Genomic DNA, 22,263 nt, shown 5'->3' with positions numbered 1-22,263 from the left:
TGAAGGTATTTGCCAATCTGTGCAAGAACCCGATATGTTTTCAGAAACAACGAAATTAATCTGCACCAAAACATCGTCGTCATCTTCTTCTGTACCCTCGCCATTGTCTTTACTTCCTGGTAGTGACTTGGACAGTGGATTTTTCCATGCAGTAAAACCTCGTTGACAGAACTTTGTGTGAGATAGGGGCTAACTTCAAACTAATGAGAGTTGTATATCATTATATTTAGGAGATTTTATGAAACCACTTCTGTTGTCCTGATTGTAACCAGAGATCAAATTTCCCCATTTATTTGTTTTCGTATTCTCTTTAGATGTTATATACTAAATCCATGTCTTTATGTACAACCACGGCCTTGGACAGTGTCTGGTCTGCTGGAGATTCAAGTTTAACCATCAGTGTAGAGAGTTACATTCCGAGAAAAAGAAAAAAAAAAGAATGAAATTATGAACATAAATGCAACAATTCAAAAGGTTTGGAATTTTACTCTCAAAACAATAGAAGTGCATAAAACAAATCCATGAAACACAATCTAGGCAGGACAGGTAAGAGCTTAGCACGTTTGTATTAGAAAACAGACCCCAAAAGAACAACAGTGAGAGGACAAGTCATCGACTGTGAAGGTCGATTAGAGCAGCGCTGATCCGTAGAAAACAGCTTCTGCAGGACCCGTCATGTAGATATGGTTGTCTTCTTGTTTCCACTCTATTTCCAATGGTCCGCCTGGTAGATCCACCGTGCATTTCTGTTCCACCATAAACCAATACACAAAATATAAGAGGAGCTTTTAACATTTGTGTCTGTCACATCTCTATCGAGGAATAAACCAATAGTAGTAAGTGAGAGTGAAGAACCCCAAGAAAAGGAATACATGATTCTCCCACAAGACATGAAACCTATTTAACCTCAGATGAATATACAAGAAATGAAAACTTCTTAGTAAGATCATAATCTCATCAATCGCCTACAAATCAAATCATCTAACCATTCATTGCAACAGTCAGGTTTCTTAAGAAAAGCTTAAAAACGCTAGTCCACTTTTCTGTTTATCTACACACATCTTTTTCCCTCAACTATCATGATTTACGTGTATATATAAAGGACTAGGAGCTGCATACCATTGTATAATCTGAAAATGTAGCATTTTGCAAACTGTTATCTAGTTTTTTAGTTCTGAAATTCCAAACTTACCCTGTTGGCTCGACCTTCAAGGACTGCTGCAACAACCAGAGCACAAGCTCCAGTTCCACAGGCCAGAGTTGCTCCTGCAGTTTTAAGTATGCTTAAGCATTAAGCATATTGGGATACAGAGACTGTTGATAATCAACTAAGAAAATTATTCGAAGATTTGGGGGAACTAGCCGACCTGCTCCGCGCTCCCACACACGCATTTTCAAATGAGAACGTGATAAGACCTCAACAAATTCTGCAGATAAACACAAAGAACAGTAAGACAACTTGAGGAGTAAAAATCCAAATACAGAGAAGTCTTGCTGTATCTATCATGGAAATGTAAATTAATCTGCACATGAATTTCCACAAACCAGTGTTAGTTCGAGCTGGGAACATTTCATGATGCTCGAACTTTGGACCAATCTCTGGTAAGTTCAAATCATCAACTTTCAGACTCTGGTTGACACACAAAGGAAAACCACAAATGATGAGAAGTTCCATGTGTAGACAAATAATATAACTAGAAGTCCAGCAAGCAAACACGCACCGGTCCACCCTTTTTACCAAACGTGATACAGTGAGGATTGCCCATACTAACACACGTCACATTCCAGCTTACTCCATCAACAACTAGCTCTGCCTGAACAACAGCTTCACCTTTGTTCCCTGGCAATTTTGTTGGCACATCTTGTGCTTTAAGAATTGGTGTCCCCATATCAACCTTAACCTGTACCCATATCAATCACAATGCAGTAAACAACAAGAAAAAAAATGATAAAAAAATTCAAACTAAACCTTAAACGAGACATCAATCCGAATGACTTACCTGTCCATCATCTTGAATTTCTGGAACAATGAGGCCAGCACCGGTATGTATTGTAAAACTATCCAAACAGATAAAGAAGAGTTCAGAGATTATTCAAGTCTGACTAAAATTCAGAACACTCAACAGATGTTTCTTAAACAGATATATATACCTATGTTTTCCTTGAAGATTTTCAAGCTCAGCAATGAACCTAGCAAAGCATCGAACTCCATTGCCACACATCTACAAGAAGAAAATCAAAAGCCAATGACTTACAACAAGTCACACAAACATATCAACTCCAAAATCAACAGACTTAATCATAGAAAAGCCCACCTCAGGTTCACTACCATCTGAATTGAATATCCTCATTGTATAATCAGTACCATTGACTCCTGGCATTGCAAAGATCACTCCATCAGCACCAACACCGAAGTTTCGATCGCATAGCTTCGCCGCCTGCTCTTGAGTAATCTTAGGTTCCGATGAGTCTCTGTTATCGACCTAGAAAACCCAATTCCCAAAAAAGACAAAATTTTAAAAACTCCGATACATTTCGGGTATTGAGAGTTCAACGGAGAACAAAAAAGTACCAAAATAAAGTCATTCCCGAGGCCATGGTACTTCACGAAATGAAGAACTCCGTTTTCTCTCTTGTCGAGAAAACTCGCCGCCGGAGAGATTTTCTCGGCAGTGACGGCGTCCATGGAGGCTGAAGCAGACAAACGAAGCCTAGAGCTCTTAAAGCAATACTCTTTCTCGAAGAAACCAAACGAAAGAGAAGAGACGGATCCTAGCTTCCCGGATAACGCATTCACCAGTTGACGCGATTGCGGCGCGACGGAGACAGTGCTAGTTACGGCGGCTATCTCCATTGCTACTTTCAGATTTTTTTTCCTCGTTCAACGACTCTGCTCAATATAAAAAATACGCTGAACAAAAACATCGCGTTGTTCTAATGCTTGAAATCGGAACTCCACGTCGTTCTTTCTCCTAAACAATATTAAACTCATGTCGTTCTTTAGTAGATGGGTATTTAATGAAAAAGGCCTGAATAAATAAAGCCCATTATTGGGGTAAAAACCTCGTGCTTTTTCTACATTCAACAACTGAACTCCGCGTCGTTTTTACCCCTGAACAACAACAACACGTGGTTCTTTCAGTCAACGGATATATTTATTTATTTGAAGGCCTTACTTAAAAAGCCCAGTAAGAGCCTCTCTCTCTATCTCTCCTTCGCCGTTCTCTTTCTTCTTCAGGTTCGCTTTCTCTCTCTATCTCTCTGTTCTAATCAGTCTCTTTCGCTGTTAAAATATTATTTCTCCTCCTGAGATTTTTTTTCTGCAATTCCAAATTGAGTGAGCGTTTTTTGTATCTCCCGATCTGAATTCCGATGATCAGAACTTACGGCAGTGTTTAAATTCAAATCTGTGAGAGAGAGATTTGCGGTTAGTTTTTTATAAGCTACATTACTTATGCTTTTTTTATTTTATATATATTTTCTGTTACTTTTCCCACCTTTTTTAGTTATCTTTTTTTTTTTGTGCGATAGATCTTCCCCAAATCGAAGATTATTAGGGTTTTAAAATTCGATTCGAATTCAATCACAATCACAATTCTATCTTTGTTTGTTCATATCTGAGGTTATTTTTTGAATTTCAGCTCTGGATTTGCAACTTTTTTTTTTTAGAAGGATTTATGCAAAGCAGTGTGCATCGAGATAAAGCAAGCTCGATCGCGATGATCTTGGAAACTCAGAGGAATGTTGAATTCCCTCATAGGATCGCTGATAAGCGTCCCAGGAAACGTCCCCGATTGGCTTGGGATGTTGCTCCTCTTCTTCCTCCTCCTCCTCCTCCCCCCTCGGTAATTGAATTATCCAGATATTGTTTAGTTTTGTTATTTTGTTATCCATAGCTCAGGGTCCTTTGAAAAAAATTGGATTTTACTCATTGTCTGTGTTTTCTGATCTTGGATGATGCTGCGAAGTTATGTTGACTACTTAAAAATTAAGACTTTTGTGTGTGTGCTTGAGCTAAGTTTCAGCTGGCGTGTTTTTTGTTTTTTTTTTCAGGTATTTCAACCACCGTTGTACTATGCTCCAGAGTTTGCGAGTGGAGTCGTTCCCAATTTTGTTTATCCCAATCCCAACATGTTCTATAATGGCCTTCCTCGTCAGGGCTCTCCTCCCTGGAGACCAGATGATAAAGACGGTCATTATGTCTTTGTTGTTGGAGATACTTTGACTCCACGATGTGAGTCTTATGTTACTTGAGTCTTGTCTGTTTCAGAGAGTTTCTTATGGAGTCTAAGTTCGTTACTCTGACATGCCTCTTCTATTGTGCGTGCAGATCAAATTCTCAGCAAAATGGGTGAAGGTTGGTATCCTCTTGCTTAAAGTGTTTGTATACTCCTTGTGATTAGTATATTCTGCTTGTCTTTCTGTTCAATATGCATGCTTTAAGTCAAAAAGGGTTTCCTAATATCAAAGTATGTAGTTTCATAATTCGTTTGGATTGTATTTTGGCAGGGACATTTGGACAAGTACTGGAATGTTTTGATAATAAAAACAAAGAAGTCGTAGCAATCAAAGTTATACGTTCCATAAACAAGTATCGTGAAGCTGCCATGATAGAAATTGACGTGTTGCAAAGGCTTACAAGGCATGATGTTGGTGGTTCTCGGTAAGAATATTTCTCTTCCTCTTACAAATTTTTTTTAGTGTTAAATTTATTGCATTTGGTATAAGCTTTTCGATTCCTTGCAGTTGTGTGCAAATTCGGAATTGGTTTGACTATCGTAATCATATTTGTATGTAAGTACTGTTACTTTTACTTGATAAGTTTGAGGGGAAAATACAAATTCCTTCATGCCCGAATATAATGTGAGTTATAAGAACTTGCGGATGGGTTTAAATGGTTTCAACAGGTATTTGAGAAGCTTGGACCAAGCTTATATGACTTTCTCCGCAAAAACAGCTACCGTTCATTTCCCATTGACCTTGTTCGGGAGCTTGGCAGACAACTTTTGGAGTCTGTAGCATGTGTGTGGACTATTCTTGACCCACTCTTCTATATAGTTGTCCCATTAGTGCCACAAATTTTGCTTTCTGGAACTTTTTGACATAAGACTTAGGTGTTAATAGTTATTACTTAATGTTTCTCATTAGATTACTGCATATTGCTCAAACAGTTATTTCTGGAGACTTTTGTTTATTAGTGTACTCACACGTTGTTCATTCTATTCTGACAGACATGCATGACCTACGGCTGATTCACACGGATTTGAAGCCGGAGAACATTCTTCTTGTATCGTCTGAGTATATCAAAATACCTGATTATAAGGTGAGTAATCAATCATCCCTAATCTGGACTCATTCAGGTTCAGGGCTTTTATAAATTATGATATCCATTCATGAAGAACTTGTACAACTCAAGTAAGTTGACATTTTTCCTTTGTGGTCATGAAAATTTAGTTTCTATCACGACCCACGAAAGATGGGTCGTACTTCAAAAACCTGCCCAAGTCAAGTGCCATCAAGCTCATTGATTTCGGAAGTACAACGTTTGATCATCAAGACCATAACTACATTGTATCCACAAGGCATTACCGCGCGCCAGAAGTTATCCTAGGTAGACTTGTATGACTTTGACACATGATTTTTTTTAGCTGTCGGTATTTAATATTTTGGAATGTTATCTCAGGGGTTGGATGGAACTATCCATGTGATCTGTGGAGTATTGGTTGCATACTTGTTGAACTTTGTTCGGTGAGTAACTTTCTGTTTTTGTGTTATTCGGTACACCAGTATTCATCTCACCAACTCTTCATAAACATTTCTCCTGGATTAAAACTTGCAGGGAGAGGCACTTTTCCAAACGCATGAAAACTTGGAGCATTTGGCCATGATGGAAAGGGTCTTAGGACCATTACCGACTCATATGGTGCTCAGAGCTGAGTAAGAACAACAAGATCTTCGTATTTGCAGCAGCGGCAAATAAATTGAACTGTAATTTCTTATATCAAACTCAAAACGGTTCTTGCAGCCGGCGCTCTGAGAAATACTTCAGGCGAGGTGCAAAGTTAGATTGGCCTGAAGGTGCGACATCAAGAGACAGCTTAAAAGCAGTATGGAGACTTCCCCGGTTACCGGTAAATAATCTCCCAGTGAAATCAATTAAGTAACTTCGACACTTGATATTAGCTAATGTGTAATATTGAAATCGGGACACCACTGTTTTTGGCATTTTGCAGAATCTGATAATGCAGCATGTGGATCACTCAGCTGGTGATTTGATAGATCTAATACAAGGGCTGCTTCGATATGATCCATCAGAGAGGTTCAAGGCAAGAGAAGCATTGAACCACCCCTTCTTCACAAGAATCCGGGAACAAAGTATACCTTTTAACCCAAGCCCCCACCCATTTTTATATAATCACAAGAACTGAGAAAGAAGAAGAAACAGCAGATTGATGTTTGGATAAATCTGCAGCTTCTGTGTATCCTTCACTTTCCTGGGTTTTTGTAGCCTTTTTATCATATATTTTCATGTATAGAAAATGAAAGAAAAGGGAGACAGGCTTGTGCCTTGTTTTTCCTTGTCTGTTGTTGTTTTGGGTTTCTTGGAATCTTTTGCCGGCCACAACTGTTACTCCATGGCGGTTGTAAGAGTTATTACAGTTACTTTACAGTTTACACCACAAAGTGTGTTCAAATGTGGTATCAATCTGAAACATTATTCACTTTTGATAGGTCAAAGTGCAATGCGAGGCCCATCAAAGACCAAAACGACACCGTATGAAGCAGAAGCGTGGAGAGAATATTCGACCTGACTCGAAAGGCCTGATCTTCATCTTCTTCACCTAATCTCTTTTACCGTTCAGAGGGTTTTAGGGTTTACCTATCTCTTTCCGCAATCATGGAGTCTCTAGGGAAGCTACAGCTCCATCACCAACCATTTCACCTCTCCTTCATTCACAAAACCTCTTCTTCATCGTTCCCGAAGAACTCTTTCAGAGCCTCAATCCGACCAATCCCATCTTCCAAATGCGCTTCAATCAAAGCTTCGTCCTCCTCCAAATTTCAAGACTCTGTAACCCCTCTCTCAAAGTCGACACCTTTCCGTCTCTTCAAATCAACATGCATCACTCTAACAACCGCCGCGGCGCTGCTTATGGCGAATCTCCATCTCAAATCGCCGGCGATTGCAGCTCCAGTCGCGCCTCCGCCGACAGTTGAGAGCAAAGAGAACGTTACCTTGGAAGAAGAAGAGAGAGCGCTTGATGAGCATTTGATAAGTCACCCGTCTGATGTAGACGCTCTTCGTTCTTTAATGGAGGTAAAGATCAGATCTCGAAAGCTTACGGAAGCCGTAAAAGTGATTGATCGTTTGATAAAATTGGAACCTGATGAAAAGGAATGGCCAGTTTTGAAAGCTAACATCTTTACTTACAGTGGAGATCTTGACTTAGCTAAAACTGGTTTTGAAGAGATTCTGGCTAAGGATCCGCTTCGTGTTGAAGCTTATCACGGCTTGCTTATGGCTTATTCCGATGCAGGTCTTGATTTGAAAGATGTTGAGAATAGAATTGAGGAAGCAATGTTGAAGTGCAAAAAAGAGGGTAATGATAACGATTTTAGGGATTTTAAGCTACTCGTGGCGCAGATTCGGGTCATTGAAGGAAAGCATAGCGAAGCATTGGAGCTTTATCAAGAGCTTGAGAAGGAGGAACCAAGAGATTTCAGGCCGTATCTGTGTCAGGGAATGGTATTCACATTGCTGAAGAAGAAAGACAAGGCTGAAGAACAGTTTGACAAGTTTAGGAAACTTGTTCCCAAGAATCATCCTTACAGAGAGTATTTTATGGATAATATGATAGCAACGAAGCTTTTTTCAGAGAAGGCGCAGCGTGAGATGGCTGAGGAGATGGCTGAATCAACTAGTTGATGGGAATATTTGCAATGTTTTTACGGTGATTTTGATTATGTTCTGTCGCATGCTTTTCTTGATCATCTGAAGTTGTGTCTCTTTAGTTGGTTTATATAAAGTTCATAAGTTGAATACTTGGTTTGATATTATAATGGATTTTGAATCATAGTCCCTGTGCACATGGTCTAGATGCTTATTATGTACATCTTGTTCCTTGGTTCCAAAAGAACAGTGAAGCCTAATAGTTTCGCTATATCATTCAGGCAACTTAATACTTGGTTGCTTGTTGCTCTGAATGTTGTTATGGGCACAAATCTTTTTTGATATTCCCGCCATCTCTTGTGAGAGACCAATAGATCATATCATCTGTTTGGTGAACTAAAAGATTGTAGAGTAAGCTATCAACGGTGTGTTGATGAACTCTTTGCTGGTTCTTTGATTTTCTTATCAAAGCATTTCATGATGAGTTTGGTTGATATTCCAATCTGAGGTTTGACATGGAGTGTAATATCGTATAAACTTGCATATCACACCGCGCACACATGTACAACAGTACAAGTTGTCATAAATGCATCAGGTTATGCAGGTAGTTAAGGAGTGAAGACTAATCCACTAGCATGTCTCTGCTTATCCAAGTAATCAAGTCAATGCCCGACGTACAAACAAATGCTTTTATGTTGCTGGCATCTACAAGTAATGGATAATACCGGAAATGGACATCCAATAGCCAAGTTGTGAGGAGTCATAAGTTTGATAGAGATCTCTTCATTCTTCCATGAAGTTGTGATGCCGTTTTTAATTGGACCATCTTCTTCTTCAGCTTCTGTAGGTGAAGTTTATAAATGCTATGCTCAATTACCCCATTTTCTTGCTTGATTCTGACTTTTGGTAAGGTCCCCACATTTCCATCAAATCCGATAGGGCCGGAAATGACTGCTTAAATTCGGTTCTCTCTAAACCAAAAGATTGTAATAATGTCCGGTTAATGAAAAACCAAACAGACAGTAGATTCTTTAGGGTATGATGAAATGATTGTCTTTCATGGTCCCAACCGCAGTAGATTTGGAAGCTGATTGCAATAATCCTTATCTCACTGTCTCTCGATGTAATCTCTAACACATTCTTTGGTTCGGTGTTTTCTTGAAACAAGTTTTGCTTACGTGTCGGTCTGATACAAGTAGAATCTATCTCTGTCACTTTGGCCTCTCATATCTACAGCTTTATATCAATTAACGCACCTAACACTCAATCTTTAGCATTATTGTACTACCTTGGGGCTACTCAATTTCCGAGAAGATGTATGAAATCAATATAAGAAAAATTAGGTTTCGGTTTTGGAGCAATTTTGATTTATTTTGAAATTTGTTTAGCTAGAATTGATATAAGATTGGTCAAACCGAAACTAAACCAAACAAATTTTTGGTTATTTTGCATCATAAGTGACTTCATGTAGTCTCATATTTCCATATCATTTTTAATATTTTTTCTTAATTAGTATATCAGAGATTTTATAGCTTTAATTCGAATATATAAGTTCATGACAAATACAAAAAATAAATAATAATAATAATAATAATGTTGTAATAAAAAAAATGTAAATACAAATAGGATAAGCTGTCTAAATTTACCCTAAAAAGAAAAAGAAGAAGACAAATACTATTCATGCTCAGATTCTTGTTTAAAACATCTTCCTCATTAATGCTCAGATTTCTTGTTGATATAAAGGGATACCTAAAATATGTAAAGTTATAAAAATCATTGGTGACTTTTTACTTTAAAGCAAACATCCAAACTTTGTACTGTATTTATCAAAAAAATATGAGAGGTTATGTATTTTCTTCATACTCAGAGTTTGTGGTGTTTGTTCTAAAATGACTAATTATCGATGCTTATGAGTAAAGTAAGACATTGTTGGCACGTAATCATAGGTTATATATTAAATAGTTATATCATTTGAATAAACACTTAAATAATTGACAGCCAAAAAAAACAGAAAAAGGAAATTGTATGTTATAGGGTCAATAGGAGTCGTTGTCACCTAGAAGGCAAACAAAATGCGTAATATTTGATCATAGGTTATAAATGTGTACTTGACCTACTGTTCGTTGTTGTGGGTGGGTGGTACACTCCGATCGATTCCTCTCCTCGTTGATTCCTTATTATTATTCAAACTTCAAATGACTAAGTCGTTAGTTAGCTTACTTACATTAAAGGCCAATTAACTTATATATAGCCGTGGACCATGTTCTATATTTGAAAGTAATATAGATCCTGCAGGCTTACATGATAAACATACATAATTAAACAGCAGAGTTGGTAAGAATTATGGCATTTAATTCTCTTGGTGAAAGCTACAACAGGCTATAAAGGATACTACAAGCTATTTCGTGAAGTATTTCTCAATTAGGTAAAAACTTTATGATCACAAAATTGTAAAAGAGACAGTTGTACAAAAGTATAAACGAATAGAGATATTTTAAAAAATGGAACTTAAAAAGCCATTGTAATATGTAAAAGATAGGCTAAGAGTGCATATTTTAAGGAAAAACACGAGTAAGAGAGAATAAAATTGAATTGTTAGAAAATGGACTAATTAGTGAAGGGTAGTGATGAGGTGGACTAATTGTTAAACTAGTGTTCAAGTTGAACAAGTAATTAATCACATTGTCGTCTTCTTCTTCTCCACTTTTTTCTTCTAATTAACTTTTTCACAAAGGTTTGGTTCAGTTCCACTGTCAAAACTATATTAATTTAGCTTAATCTTCACTAAACCGACACATTTTTTTTAGTAGATATAATTATGGGATGCATCTCAGTTCCTAAACAACAGTATTATCTTAACAAGATGGATAAATTGCACTAACTTTTTTTTGTCAGCTACTCGATATGTTATTATAAAACATCTTACAAAATACGACTTTTTACTGTCGATAATAATCTATTCACGAGATATATATATACTTTCTTATTTGACAAATACTTAGGTTCATTCATGATCGTTCACTTCCTCTTTTTCAACCAATCAAAATTTTCTATATATTATTTTATTTTAAAAAGTAAATTAAAATTAAATTAAAAAGCAAAACATATTAAGAAAAGTTAAATATTAGTTTGGTTTAGATTTTACAATTAGAATGAAATGATGTATGATTTGGGTTCTTTTTTATTTATAAGTGAGACTACAGTGAATGACTTAACTTATATGCATATTGAGCCGTCCGTAAACTACTTTATCCATTATAAACTACACATTCTCTAGATTTCTAACCATTACCTAATCTAATATATGAAAGAACCCTTCATATCTAAGCGACCATTAGATTAAAGACAATTTACCACCAACACAGTTCTTTTAATAATAAAAAAATTGAGTAACTGGGATATATATATATATATATATATATATATATAGATCATAAATCGAATTAGACTAACCCCTTAATCTGTAGAAAGCCGGATATTTTGGGTGTAGTCGTGTAGAAGACAACAAAGAACAACATCGAATTTAGCAGAACTTGATTTCATCCGATCCATGTTTTGATCTACTGATCTACATGGCGAATCTTCTATCCATTCATACAAACAATTGGACAACACGTTTTCGATTACTTTTAGTCATTTTGATTGTTAATATTAATTTCGATTAATACTAATAGGGTTCTAAAGACATCATTCACATCATGATTGGTAATATGTTTGTGTTAAGTTTGATTTTTTTTTATACATATACACATACTAATCACACTTATCACTTATGTATGTTAAGTGTTTGAACAATATCGCTTAAATTGCAAATTTAGTCCCATGCGTTGATGTTAACATGTGTGGAAAATAATGTTTGCATAACATGTAGTCATGTAGATACACTGGCGATACACACACAACAAAATCTAACAAGATTGTGAATGTTTGAAAATATTTTAGATTATAGTCGTCCTGTTATTTCATGGAGAAGGACGTTTGACATATCAATAAGCCAAAGACAAAATCTGAGATTGTGAACATGGAAAGACAAAACAAATAGTAAAATAATATTTTTAATGTACATATATTAAACTAATTTTATGGTGGTACAAATCTTTACCTGGTTTTTTTTTAATATAAAAATTATTATAGATTTTTTTTTTGATCTATAAAATACGAAGAAATTTTTAAGAATATCATGATCAATACTCAAATTCTGTCTATTCTTTTTCTTTGTTCTTGTGTTTTGATTTTTCTTCAAAAGGTTATAGATTTGTTTCTTCTACAATTAATATATACAGTAATTAAACTTATTAGCCATAATGAATTTAATGCATAAGTGCATATAACCGTTATAATAGTATATATGTGAGCATGGGAACTACATAGGTCAAGGAATCTGCTTTACTTTTTTTTTCTTGTGTTTTTTTTTTTGTCTTTTGCTACTGTTTTTGTATCTTTTTTTCTACGCCTGAAAACTTTTCCCCAATTAAATATTTCAACTTACATGTTTATTTATTATTTTTAGATATAAATATGGGTATTTATTGATACTTTATTGACTTAAGAGTTGCTACTAGTTACGAACACGAATCTTAGCTTGTCCATGCAGCTGTACTTAACTCTAAACATTGGTTTTTGTCAAACAACGTTTTCCTTAAACATTGTATCATTATTAAATAATCAGATGTAAAGCTGTTTATCGAACTAAATTACTACTAGTATTTGTTCTCGACAACTATATCGAATCCTCAAGGCACACATTAGAATACCATTTTATATTGTTCAATTGATAGAGATAATACCATGTCTTCCAAATTTGAGAAGACAATCTTTTTTTTTTCTAGATATAGTTTTCGAAACATTCCATCTCTACATGATTTTTTTTTTTTGTAGAAGTAGTTATAGAAGAAAGAAAAGAACATGAATTCATTTCGAACATCATATCGTCAGTTTCACTGATTGTAAAAATAACAATCATAATAGAAATGATATGTGTGTAGGCATATAGGTGATCTATATAATCTATGGACGCATCACAACGTCTAAAAAAAACCCATAAATCAAGGGAGACATGAAAATTTCAAAGTTAAAAGATTCATTTTGCTTTTAATTTTTTGTTTTTTTCCGTTCGATTTTTTTTTTGTTGCGGCGATTTATATATTACTCCATCTGTCCCACAAAGATTGATGTTATGTGATTTTCTTTTGTCCCACAAAGTTTGATGTTTTACCATTTTAAATTAACTAATATTTAACTTTTGTTAATTTCAAGAAGTGATCATTAAGAAAACTCAATAGTCATTGGTTTATAAATATTTAATACTTTTAGTAAAAAACAATATTGTAAATAATCATTGTTTCTTAATTTGTGTGAAGTCCCTCAAACATCAATCTTTGAGGGACAGAGAGAGTATATTTTTTATAAGTACATCACATAAGATAATTTAGATAAGACAATATGATCTTTATCTTTATGTTATTTTCTAGAGATCAACAGAAAGAATTACAATATATGGTTAATGAATGATAGAGGCATTAGTAAATGCAGGTATAGTATATAATAAATTAGTAAAAACATCATGCATTTAAAACACCAATACTATAGTGTAGTTATATTCGTAATGAAACCGTAGGATTTAATGCGAAGTGAGTTAATTAAACGGTTCGTAATGGAGAAAGGTTTCCTAGTAGTCAATTAACAACCAGAGTTATTGAGCAAATGGTGTCAGATTAATTATCTTGAAAGCGAAGGCTGTAAGAATTTGTGTCGTTTTCTATAGGAAATAGGGGGTCATATTTGGTGAGCTCACGAACCACTAATCCTTTATTAAGGAAGGGACTTTAAAAGGGGGTATACTATATATGTCACTGTTAATACATTTTTCTTTTCTCATGAGCATGTAAGTATAATGGGAATTCTATGTTTCTGGCTATATATGGGTAAAAGTAGAAAATATATACAGTTGAATAGATTTCAAAAGTGTGGCCACTAAACCTAATCTTATGGAGGAAGACTTATAGACAAGAGACTTCTCGGTTGAAGGGAATGTAACACTTGTAATATTGAAGATATATCCTTGATTCAATCAAGTATTAAATCAAATTATCAATGAGGTTTTACATTAGTACATAAATTTGATTATTTCCTTTAAACAACAAATCTCATCAAAAAAAGTAAAATATATATATATATATATATAAATAAGCAAATTCAAATATATCGTGTCAAAGAAAAACAGAAAGAAAGTAAAACTGTGAAATTCCCGAATCAAAAAAGTGTAATAAAGTAAGAAGAAAAATGCAACTATGATTCACAAACTTAACAAACAAGAATTTAAGTAAATATATGAAATACCATACTTAATAACAGTGGTACACGAATACTAAATACAAAATGAATATCTGCCGTAATATGAATATATCTTTTATAAGATATACATACTACAATTATATGTTGATTTTTCATATATATAAATAAAAATAAAAAGAGAAGGTACGACAAAAGAAAGAAAGGAAAAAAATGCGAGGAGGAGGGACAAGTGGCAGCAATTCACGGATGCACACAACTCAGTATGTTAAAATAGTACCAAACACGCCCCCCCCCATTCCCCCATTCTCACTTTTATTTTCACCCCTCCTCCCCTCTCTTTTTTATTCCCTCCGTTTTAAAATATAGGATGTTTTAGAGAAGTTTGTTGTTTGATAATATATGATGTTTTCAAATTTCAATGCAATTTTTAGATTAGTTTAGTAGTTTATATTATGCAGTATTATTTCTGATTGGTTGAACTTATTAAAAGTAAAATCTTCTTAATATGCGTGCTTTGCTTAAAACATCCTATATTTTGAAACGGAGAGAGTATTTTTTTTAATTTTTTTTACATTTTTTTTTTAATTTTCTCTTCTTTCTAAATTTTGAACTTTCAAATAAACACAAACACTGAAACCTCTCCTTCTCCTTCCTTGTTTGCTCTTTTCTCCGTCGTCGTCTTCCTCCTCCTCTGGTTCGCTCTTCTCTCTCCCAATTTCTTCCTGTTAATCGTTTCGTTTCTTCTTCCTCTAGGGTTCCCTTTTCTCTTGTCTTAGATTAGATCTCTCCCTGTAAGTGTAATCTCAGAGAATCCTCTGCATTTTTTTTCTTTCCCGGCTCTGAATCCCACCCAGTAAAATTTTATACCGATCTAGACTCATCTCTTCCAACCTAAAGCTAGCTCCGTGAAATGTTTTCCCCGGAGACATTTGCTTCCGATTTCGAGTGAGTGAAACAAAAATATGAACAGATTTCGACTCGGCGACCTCAGTTCTCGAGATCGATTAGCTTCTTCTTCTCCTCTTCAAGGTTGTTACTCTTTCCCCTTTTTGTTTGGTTTACATGAAAATGACAGTCAAAGAAAAAAAAACGCAGACTTGATGTTCTAGATTGTCTTGTAAATTCAGAGATTAAACCAAATTTTTTTTTTTTGTTTGGTTGGTCAATTTTATAAATTTATTTAGTGAATTAAGCTTCTGAGATTTATCCCGATAATATTTGTGTTCCTTCTTCGGGTTGTTCGAGATTCTTCGTAGTGGCGAGGTCGAGATTTAAAGAAATGTGTCTTGAGATAGATAAAAAAAAACAAAAGATATGTTGTTACTTTGTATCTTGTGGAAAACTACAGTTTAAAGCTGTGGGTAGAGAGATGAAGATGAGAGATTGCTACCCTTTTCTTTTTTATTATGATAAAGTAAAGAAATAAATAACAAAAAATCTCAGGGCAGCAGTGTTTGTTTGGTAGTGTCATGATTTGGTTTGGTTTTGTTTGTTAAAAAATTTTCGTTTTTTTCAACAGGGTTAATGATTTTAATTTCACATGTTATGAGTGCTTTGCTTAACCTCCTTGCTTTATTATTATGTTTCTCTCTTCTTCCCTCCCACTTTTTGTGCTACAAATTACACTTTTTGTCTCCCAAGTTTCTCAATTAAAGTTTCTTCCGTTGTAAAGTTGATTGCTTTATCAATTCAGAATCCTAAAAAAAGGTCATTCATTCTTTCAGGAAAGAAACAGAGTCACAAACTCAAATCTCCAAGGTCTTCTTCTTCTTCTGAATTCAACAACAACTCTTGTCTTTGTGAAGCTTTGAGTGAAAACAAGGTATGTTTTTTTTTCTCTTTTTTATATAATAGATATCTTCTGAGACGAAATGTTTGGTTTCTAGTTGTTGTTTAAAAGTGACTTGTTTGCTCATATTTGTTGTTTGTTGCAGCAAGATTTTGCTACTAGTGGTGTACCCATGAAAAGTTTGTTGGCACAAGAAATGTCTAAGCAAAAAGAATCTAAAAAGAGATCACCAAGCATCATTGCGAGATTGATGGGTCTCGATGTTTTGCCTGCTCAGAGTTCTTCTCATAGACAACACAAGTGTGTGGAGAATCATCAGCAAGGCAGGGGTGGTGGTGGGGGAGGCACTTCTTATGATGATGGTTATAATAAATCTCTTAGAAGGAGCTCAAAGGCTGAGCAAAAGTTTAAAGATGTTTTCGAAGTTTTGGATGCAAAGAGGGCAGAGAGCAATAGAAACTTTAGAGAGCATCAGGGGAGTGTCAATGCTAATCTAACTCAGGCAGAGATGGCATTCATACGGCAGAAGTTCATGGAGGCTAAGCGGCTATCAACTGATGATAAGCTTCGTCATTCTAAAGAGTTTAATGACGCTCTTGAGGCTCTAGATTCTAACAAGGACCTCTTACTCAAGTTTCTTCAGCACCCTGATTCATTATTCACTAAACATCTGCATGATCTTCACAAGCCACAGTACAGTCAAGCATCATCCTTGAAGTCGCCAAACAGCCAGAAAGATGATAGGGACTTGTTGAGGAAGAGTCATCGTTCACCTCATCGACATGTTGGTAGTGGTGGTTGTGCCAGCCGTTCTCATACCAGGCATGCTTCTTATGACATGATTGACTTGCCAAATGAGGAGCTGGGAAAGAGAAGTGAGCTGCAGCCAACAAAGATTGTTGTTCTGAAACCTAACCTCGGGGAGCCACGTTATGTTGGTAGAACTTTTGCATCGCCAAGCTCTTCTTCCGATGAGTTTAGAGCAGATCGTAGGCTTCCATGCACCACAAATCATGGCAGGCAGAAGAGTAATGAAGATGTCCGGCTCTCAAGACAGAATTCAAGAGATTCTGGAGAAATGGCTAAAACAATGTCTAGGCAAAGGAAGGCCAGCTGTGGCAATGGTAGTGCCATGAGTTTTGAGAATTCAGGATTTAAAGGATATGCAGGCGATGAAAGCTCATCAGGGAGTGACTCCGCAAGTGATTCAGAGCTAGTGCCAGTAACTTCAGGAAAGAGAACCGCCTTTAACCGTAGGAACAACTACCATCGATCTTTGCCTTCCAAGTCAACAACATCATCTGTGAGTAGGGAAGCCAAGAGGAGATTGTCAGAGAGATGGAAGCTGACACACAAGTTTGAGCACGAGATAGAAATTAGTAGAAGCGGGACATTAGCTGAGATGCTTGCAACCTCAGATAGGGAGGCAAGGCCAGCAAGTTTTAGTGGACTCAGTTTCGAAGATGGGATAAGTAAAAGATTTGAGAACAACATTCAGTGGTCTGAATCACCAGAACCGGTTGGAATCAGCAGTAGGGATGGTTGGAAAGGATCCTGCTCAAGAAGTTTTGCAAAATCCAAAACCATCATGAACCAGGAAAGCACTAGTAGTTACACTATAGTTTTGCCTAAGGCTTTGATCAATCGAGATGGATTAGTGAAAGGGAATTCTTCTCATCACGGGGAGTCTTTCTTGTCATGCAAATCTAGACCTGGCAGTAACAAATCTCACTCATCATACAATAGTTCGCCAGAGGTCAACATCAGCCCAAGTTTAACCAAAGTCCTTTATATGAACGACGGGGTTTCAACAGAGAAGCTCTCTCCTTTTAAAGCATGTAGCAGTTTCTCAGTAGATGCAAATTCAGACTCTGAGGATAGCNACAGCCAGAAAGATGATAGGGACTTGTTGAGGAAGAGTCATCGTTCGCCTCATCGACATGGCGGTGGTAGTGGTGGTTGTGCCAGCCGTTCTCATACCAGACATGTTTCTTATGACATGATTGATTTGCCAAATGAGGAGCTGGGAAAGAGAAGTGAGTTGCAGCCAACAAAGATTGTTGTTCTGAAACCTAACCTCGGGGAGCCACGTTATGTTGGTAGAACTTTTGCATCGCCAAGCTCTTCTTCTGATGAGTTTAGAGCAGATCGTAGGCTTCCATGCACCACCAATCATGGCAGGCAGAAAAGTAATGAAGATGTCCGGCTCTCAAGACAGAATTCAAGAGATTCTGGAGAAATGGCCAAAACAATGTCTAGGCAAAGGAAGGCGAGCTGTGGCAATGGTAGTGCCATGAACTTTGAGAATTCAGGATTTAAAGGATATGCAGGCGATGAAAGCTCATCAGGGAGTGACTCCGCAAGTGAATCAGAGCTAGTGCCAGTAACTTCAGGAAAAAGAACCGCATTTAATCGTAGGAACTACCATCGATCTTTGCCTTCCAAGTCAACAACATCATCTGTGAGTAGGGAAGCCAAGAGGAGGTTGTCAGAGAGATGGAAGCTGACACACAAGTTTGAGCACGAGATAGAAATTAGTAGAAGCGGGACATTAGCTGAGATGCTTGCAACCTCAGATAGGGAGGCAAGGCCAGCAAGTTTTAGTGGACTCAGTTTCGAAGATGGGATAAGTAAAAGATTTGAGAACAACATTCAGTGGTCTGAATCACCAGAACCGGTTGGAATCAGCAGTAGGGATGGTTGGAAAGGATCCTGCTCAAGAAGTTTTGCAAAATCCAAAACCATCATGAACCAGGAAAGCACTAGTAGTTACACTATAGTTTTGCCTAAGGCGTTGATCAATCGAGATGGATTAGTGAAAGGGAATTCTTCTCATCACGGGGAGTCTTTCTTGTCATGCAAATCTAGACCTGGCAGTAACAAATCTCACTCATCATACAATAGTTCGCCAGAGGTCAACATCAGCCCAAGTTTAACCAAAGTCCTTTATATGAACGACGGGGTTTCAACAGAGAAGCTCTCTCCTTTTAAAGCATGTAGCAGTTTCTCAGTAGATGCAAATTCAGACACTGAGGATAGTTCAGCTTCTGATGATAACAAGACAGCAATGTCTGAAGCTGCTCGAGATTTGTCAACTGTCACCTCGGTAACTGACCCTGTAAGTGAGCATTATGTTTCAAGAGTATGGGTCTGTGCAATAGAACTACGGTTTATATTTCAATCCTTAAACTAGAATACACAGATGACAGTTATCTTATTGTTTACTAATGCTCTAGGATATCTCAAGGACAACTGAGGATGTAAATCAATCTTCGGTTCCTGAACCACAGTCTCGTGAAAGCTCAAAGGAAGGAGAACAACCAAGTCCAGTTTCAGTTCTAGAAGCTTCTTTTGACGATGATGTTTCCTCAGGGTCTGAATGCTTTGAGAGTGTTAGTGCCGATCTCCAAGGTAGTCAATCAGTACTTGCTAGTTCACTGATTTTTGCGTACATTAGAATATTTTGTGTAACCATCAGTTGGTGCTAGTCTAACTTTTGCTTTGGGTAGATCAAAGATCTGTGGTGTAACTATAAATGGTTTTGACGCGTTAACTGTTGTTATCTCTATGTTCCAGGACTCAGGATGCAACTTCAGCTCCTGAAACTAGAGTCAGCTACTTACAATGAAGGTGGCATGCTCGTTTCGAGTGATGGAGACACGGATCAAGAGGAGTCATCCACAGTAACTGATGAGACTATGATTACTCAAGAGCTCGGAGAAGAAGACTGGAAGTCATTATACTTAGTTGATCTCCTAGCTAACTCCAGGTTCAGTGAGTTAGACGAGAACACTGTCATGACAACACCTGTCGATCCATCCTTGTTTCAGGATCTCGAGAAGAAGTACTCCAGCGTGAATACCTCAACCAGATTAGAAAGGAAGTTCCTTTTTGACCAGATCAGCAGAGAGCTTATGCAGATGTTGAAGCAGTTTTCGGATCCACACCCTTGGGTTAAACCCACAAGGATGTACCGGAAATGGGATACAAACAGGATACAAGAGACTCTGCGCGATTTAGTCACAAGAAAAGACGAGAAACCAAGCAAAGATGATGTGGTGGAGAAGGAGTTGCAGTGGCTGAGCTTAGAAGATGACATTGAAATCATAGGTAGAGAGATTGAGGAAATGCTGACAGATGAACTCATAACAGAGCTTGTGGTTGGTGCAATCTTCTAGAATGTTAAATAATATCTCTATTACATAGTTTAAGTAAAAAAAAAAAAACAAGACGATGTAATGACAATTTTCAGCATAAAGAAGCATGTGTCCCTGTAATGACAGTTTCATCATAAAAGTAGGAAAGTCTTTTAACATTTTACCATTGAGCTGATTCAAGCAAATGAGAGGAAGAGAGTACAACAAATACACACGAAAAATGTGTTCTGTTAGATTTCCGGATTTGGCGTTGGGAGTGACGATTGAGGTGGAGTCCAGAATTGGGCATTTTTGACCTTTGAGAGGCAACCCAACACTTCCAAGGGAGTGATGTCTCCGGTCACAGTTACCTTCTTTGAAGCAAAATCTATGCTGAAGGATGTTACACCTATTTGTTGCCAAAACCATTATAATGAGCTTCATTAAATTCATTTACAATGATACATAACATAACAAACTGGTTCTAAAAGGATAAAAATTTCGCAATTTCTCAATCAATTTTTGGTGGTAAACAAATTTGCTATTTCAAGGTAGAGCTCAATCAAAACAAAGTAGAAACTATCCACAACAAACCCAAAATATCCTTTTTCTATAGTACATTAAATCTATATCACATATATAATATGTTGAAAGATAATGTATATAATATTAAATTTTCAAAGATATTTATAGAAACTTTCAAAAATATAATAAATTATCATATGATATTTTGAATATAAAGAAATAACTTTACAAAATAGAATAAAAAATCAGATAAGATACATGTCTACCCCAAAATGGTTGGGTGGAGTTCGGATAGTGACAATGCATTAGTACTCATTTGGCTTACAACTTACAAGGTCCCGTACCCACTCGTGTCCAGCATTAATCTTCTATTAATACCCGTTATATCTTAGAACCAAAAATGTTTTTGCAACAGTACTATCTTATATGTTGTTTGGTAATATTTGATCTCTTAGTATAAGACTTATAACGAAGACTACCCTAAGTAAAAGATGAATACTGTACTACCCTAAGTAAAATATGAATACTGTAACAATAAAGGGTGAAAAACAGTGAAAACAGAAGATGCACCTTGCATTCTGGATAGATGTTTCTTCACTTTGCCTTGACAGCCTCTGCAGTGACAGTGAAGAGAGACTCTAAGAACAACCACCTGCAGTCCCAAATAACAGTAGATGAATCACCCTCTAATCTCGTCTATATTTACATTTCATGCCACTTCATGTATGGTAAAACGACTACTTTTACTTTACCTGATCTGAACCTGAACCAGAAGACTTCTTCTTCTCTTCTACAGTACCAGAAGAGCCTCTTTCTGCCCCTGAAGCTTCACCTTCATCCGTTACGACCGCATCCTGAACCGTAGACCCGGATAAAGAAACCGGGTCGGATCCTAGAAGATACCTAGTAGAACCGGGAGGAGTTTTTGGTGTCGCATCAACACAGCCAAAACTCTTCCTCGCTAAGCTAACGTTCAACAACGACCCTGAATTGCTCCTCCTTCCTTTATCCACCTGAACACCCTTCCCGTCCCCGGAGGAGGAGGGTATCCTCGTAATTTTCGAAAGCTGACGGTACGGAGCAACGTAGTCGTCCCCGGAGGAACACGGAGCCGTGAAAGATCTCCTGCCATCTTTAATTATCGGGTTATGACGGTCGATGGCTCGAGCCGTGATGGTCCGTTCGTCCGTAGCGGTGGATGCTTGCGATGCACAGTAAAACATAATTGGCTTTCCTGTTATTATGGCAAAAAACAAAAAGCTCATTAATATATATGCAAACATATATACGTTACACACACACATATATATAAATACATGATGATGTGTAATTGATAATATGCGTCAGTGTGTCACATGAGTGTGTTAGTGTTGTGGTAAGGTCACAGAGTAACAGAGAGTTGAGTAGAAAACGCTCTTGTATTGTCTACATAAAACGTATTAGAGAAGTTGAGATGTCACTATTGGATATTTATGTACTACATTACATTTTTATTCTCTTGGATATATTCAAATGTTGCGTATTGAATTCGACCGATCAGTTTCTGTTTCAGAAAGTGGAAATTAAATAGAACTGAGTACAGGAAAGACTTTAATTACACGTTTTTTAATTTTAACTAGGTAGAAAAA

The 22,263-nt window shown here is 36.6% G+C and overlaps 4 protein-coding genes and 1 pseudogene across 5 annotated transcripts; 3 read left to right on the top strand and 2 right to left on the bottom strand.

Moving 5' to 3' along the window:
* On the bottom strand, positions 425-2,881 carry LOC104711926 (diaminopimelate epimerase, chloroplastic). Its single transcript, XM_010428707.2, has 9 exons — positions 2,573-2,881; positions 2,316-2,483; positions 2,152-2,222; positions 2,001-2,058; positions 1,722-1,901; positions 1,546-1,630; positions 1,368-1,427; positions 1,193-1,266; positions 425-746 (listed from the first exon to the last, which is right to left on the bottom strand). The coding sequence occupies exons 1-9, from the start codon at positions 2,852-2,854 to the stop codon at positions 630-632; spliced, it is 1,095 nt and encodes a 364-aa protein (XP_010427009.1). The 5' UTR covers positions 2,855-2,881; the 3' UTR covers positions 425-629.
* LOC104711923 lies at positions 3,205-6,702 on the top strand (annotated as a pseudogene).
* On the top strand, positions 6,560-8,077 carry LOC104711924 (protein SLOW GREEN 1, chloroplastic-like). The gene is made up of 2 exons (XM_010428706.2): positions 6,560-6,644; positions 6,733-8,077. Exon 2 carries the CDS (start codon positions 6,899-6,901, stop codon positions 7,925-7,927), a length of 1,029 nt encoding a protein of 342 aa, XP_010427008.1. The 5' UTR covers positions 6,560-6,644; positions 6,733-6,898; the 3' UTR covers positions 7,928-8,077.
* Positions 14,816-20,292, top strand: LOC104711921. Of its 2 annotated transcripts, none has more exons than XM_010428703.2 (6): positions 14,816-15,214; positions 15,910-16,007; positions 16,120-16,711; positions 17,870-19,092; positions 19,211-19,385; positions 19,551-20,292. In XM_010428703.2, exons 1-6 carry the CDS (start codon positions 15,148-15,150, stop codon positions 20,150-20,152), a joined length of 2,757 nt encoding a protein of 918 aa, XP_010427005.1. In that variant the 5' UTR covers positions 14,816-15,147; the 3' UTR covers positions 20,153-20,292. The 2 variants fall into 2 exon arrangements, with proteins under 2 accessions (XP_010427005.1, XP_019084857.1); XM_019229312.1 differs by having other exon boundaries at positions 16,120-17,856; positions 19,015-19,092.
* On the bottom strand, positions 20,213-22,048 carry LOC104711922 (protein SODIUM POTASSIUM ROOT DEFECTIVE 2-like). Its single transcript, XM_010428704.2, has 3 exons — positions 21,388-22,048; positions 21,206-21,287; positions 20,213-20,519 (listed from the first exon to the last, which is right to left on the bottom strand). Exons 1-3 carry the CDS (start codon positions 21,937-21,939, stop codon positions 20,362-20,364), a joined length of 792 nt encoding a protein of 263 aa, XP_010427006.1. The 5' UTR covers positions 21,940-22,048; the 3' UTR covers positions 20,213-20,361.

This window comes from Camelina sativa, chromosome 9 (genome assembly GCF_000633955.1).
Source record: "Camelina sativa cultivar DH55 chromosome 9, Cs, whole genome shotgun sequence".
Classification (NCBI taxonomy): domain Eukaryota; kingdom Viridiplantae; phylum Streptophyta; class Magnoliopsida; order Brassicales; family Brassicaceae; genus Camelina; species Camelina sativa.
Note: the sequence above shows the minus strand (reverse complement) of the source record. Positions and strands in the feature narration are given on the sequence as shown.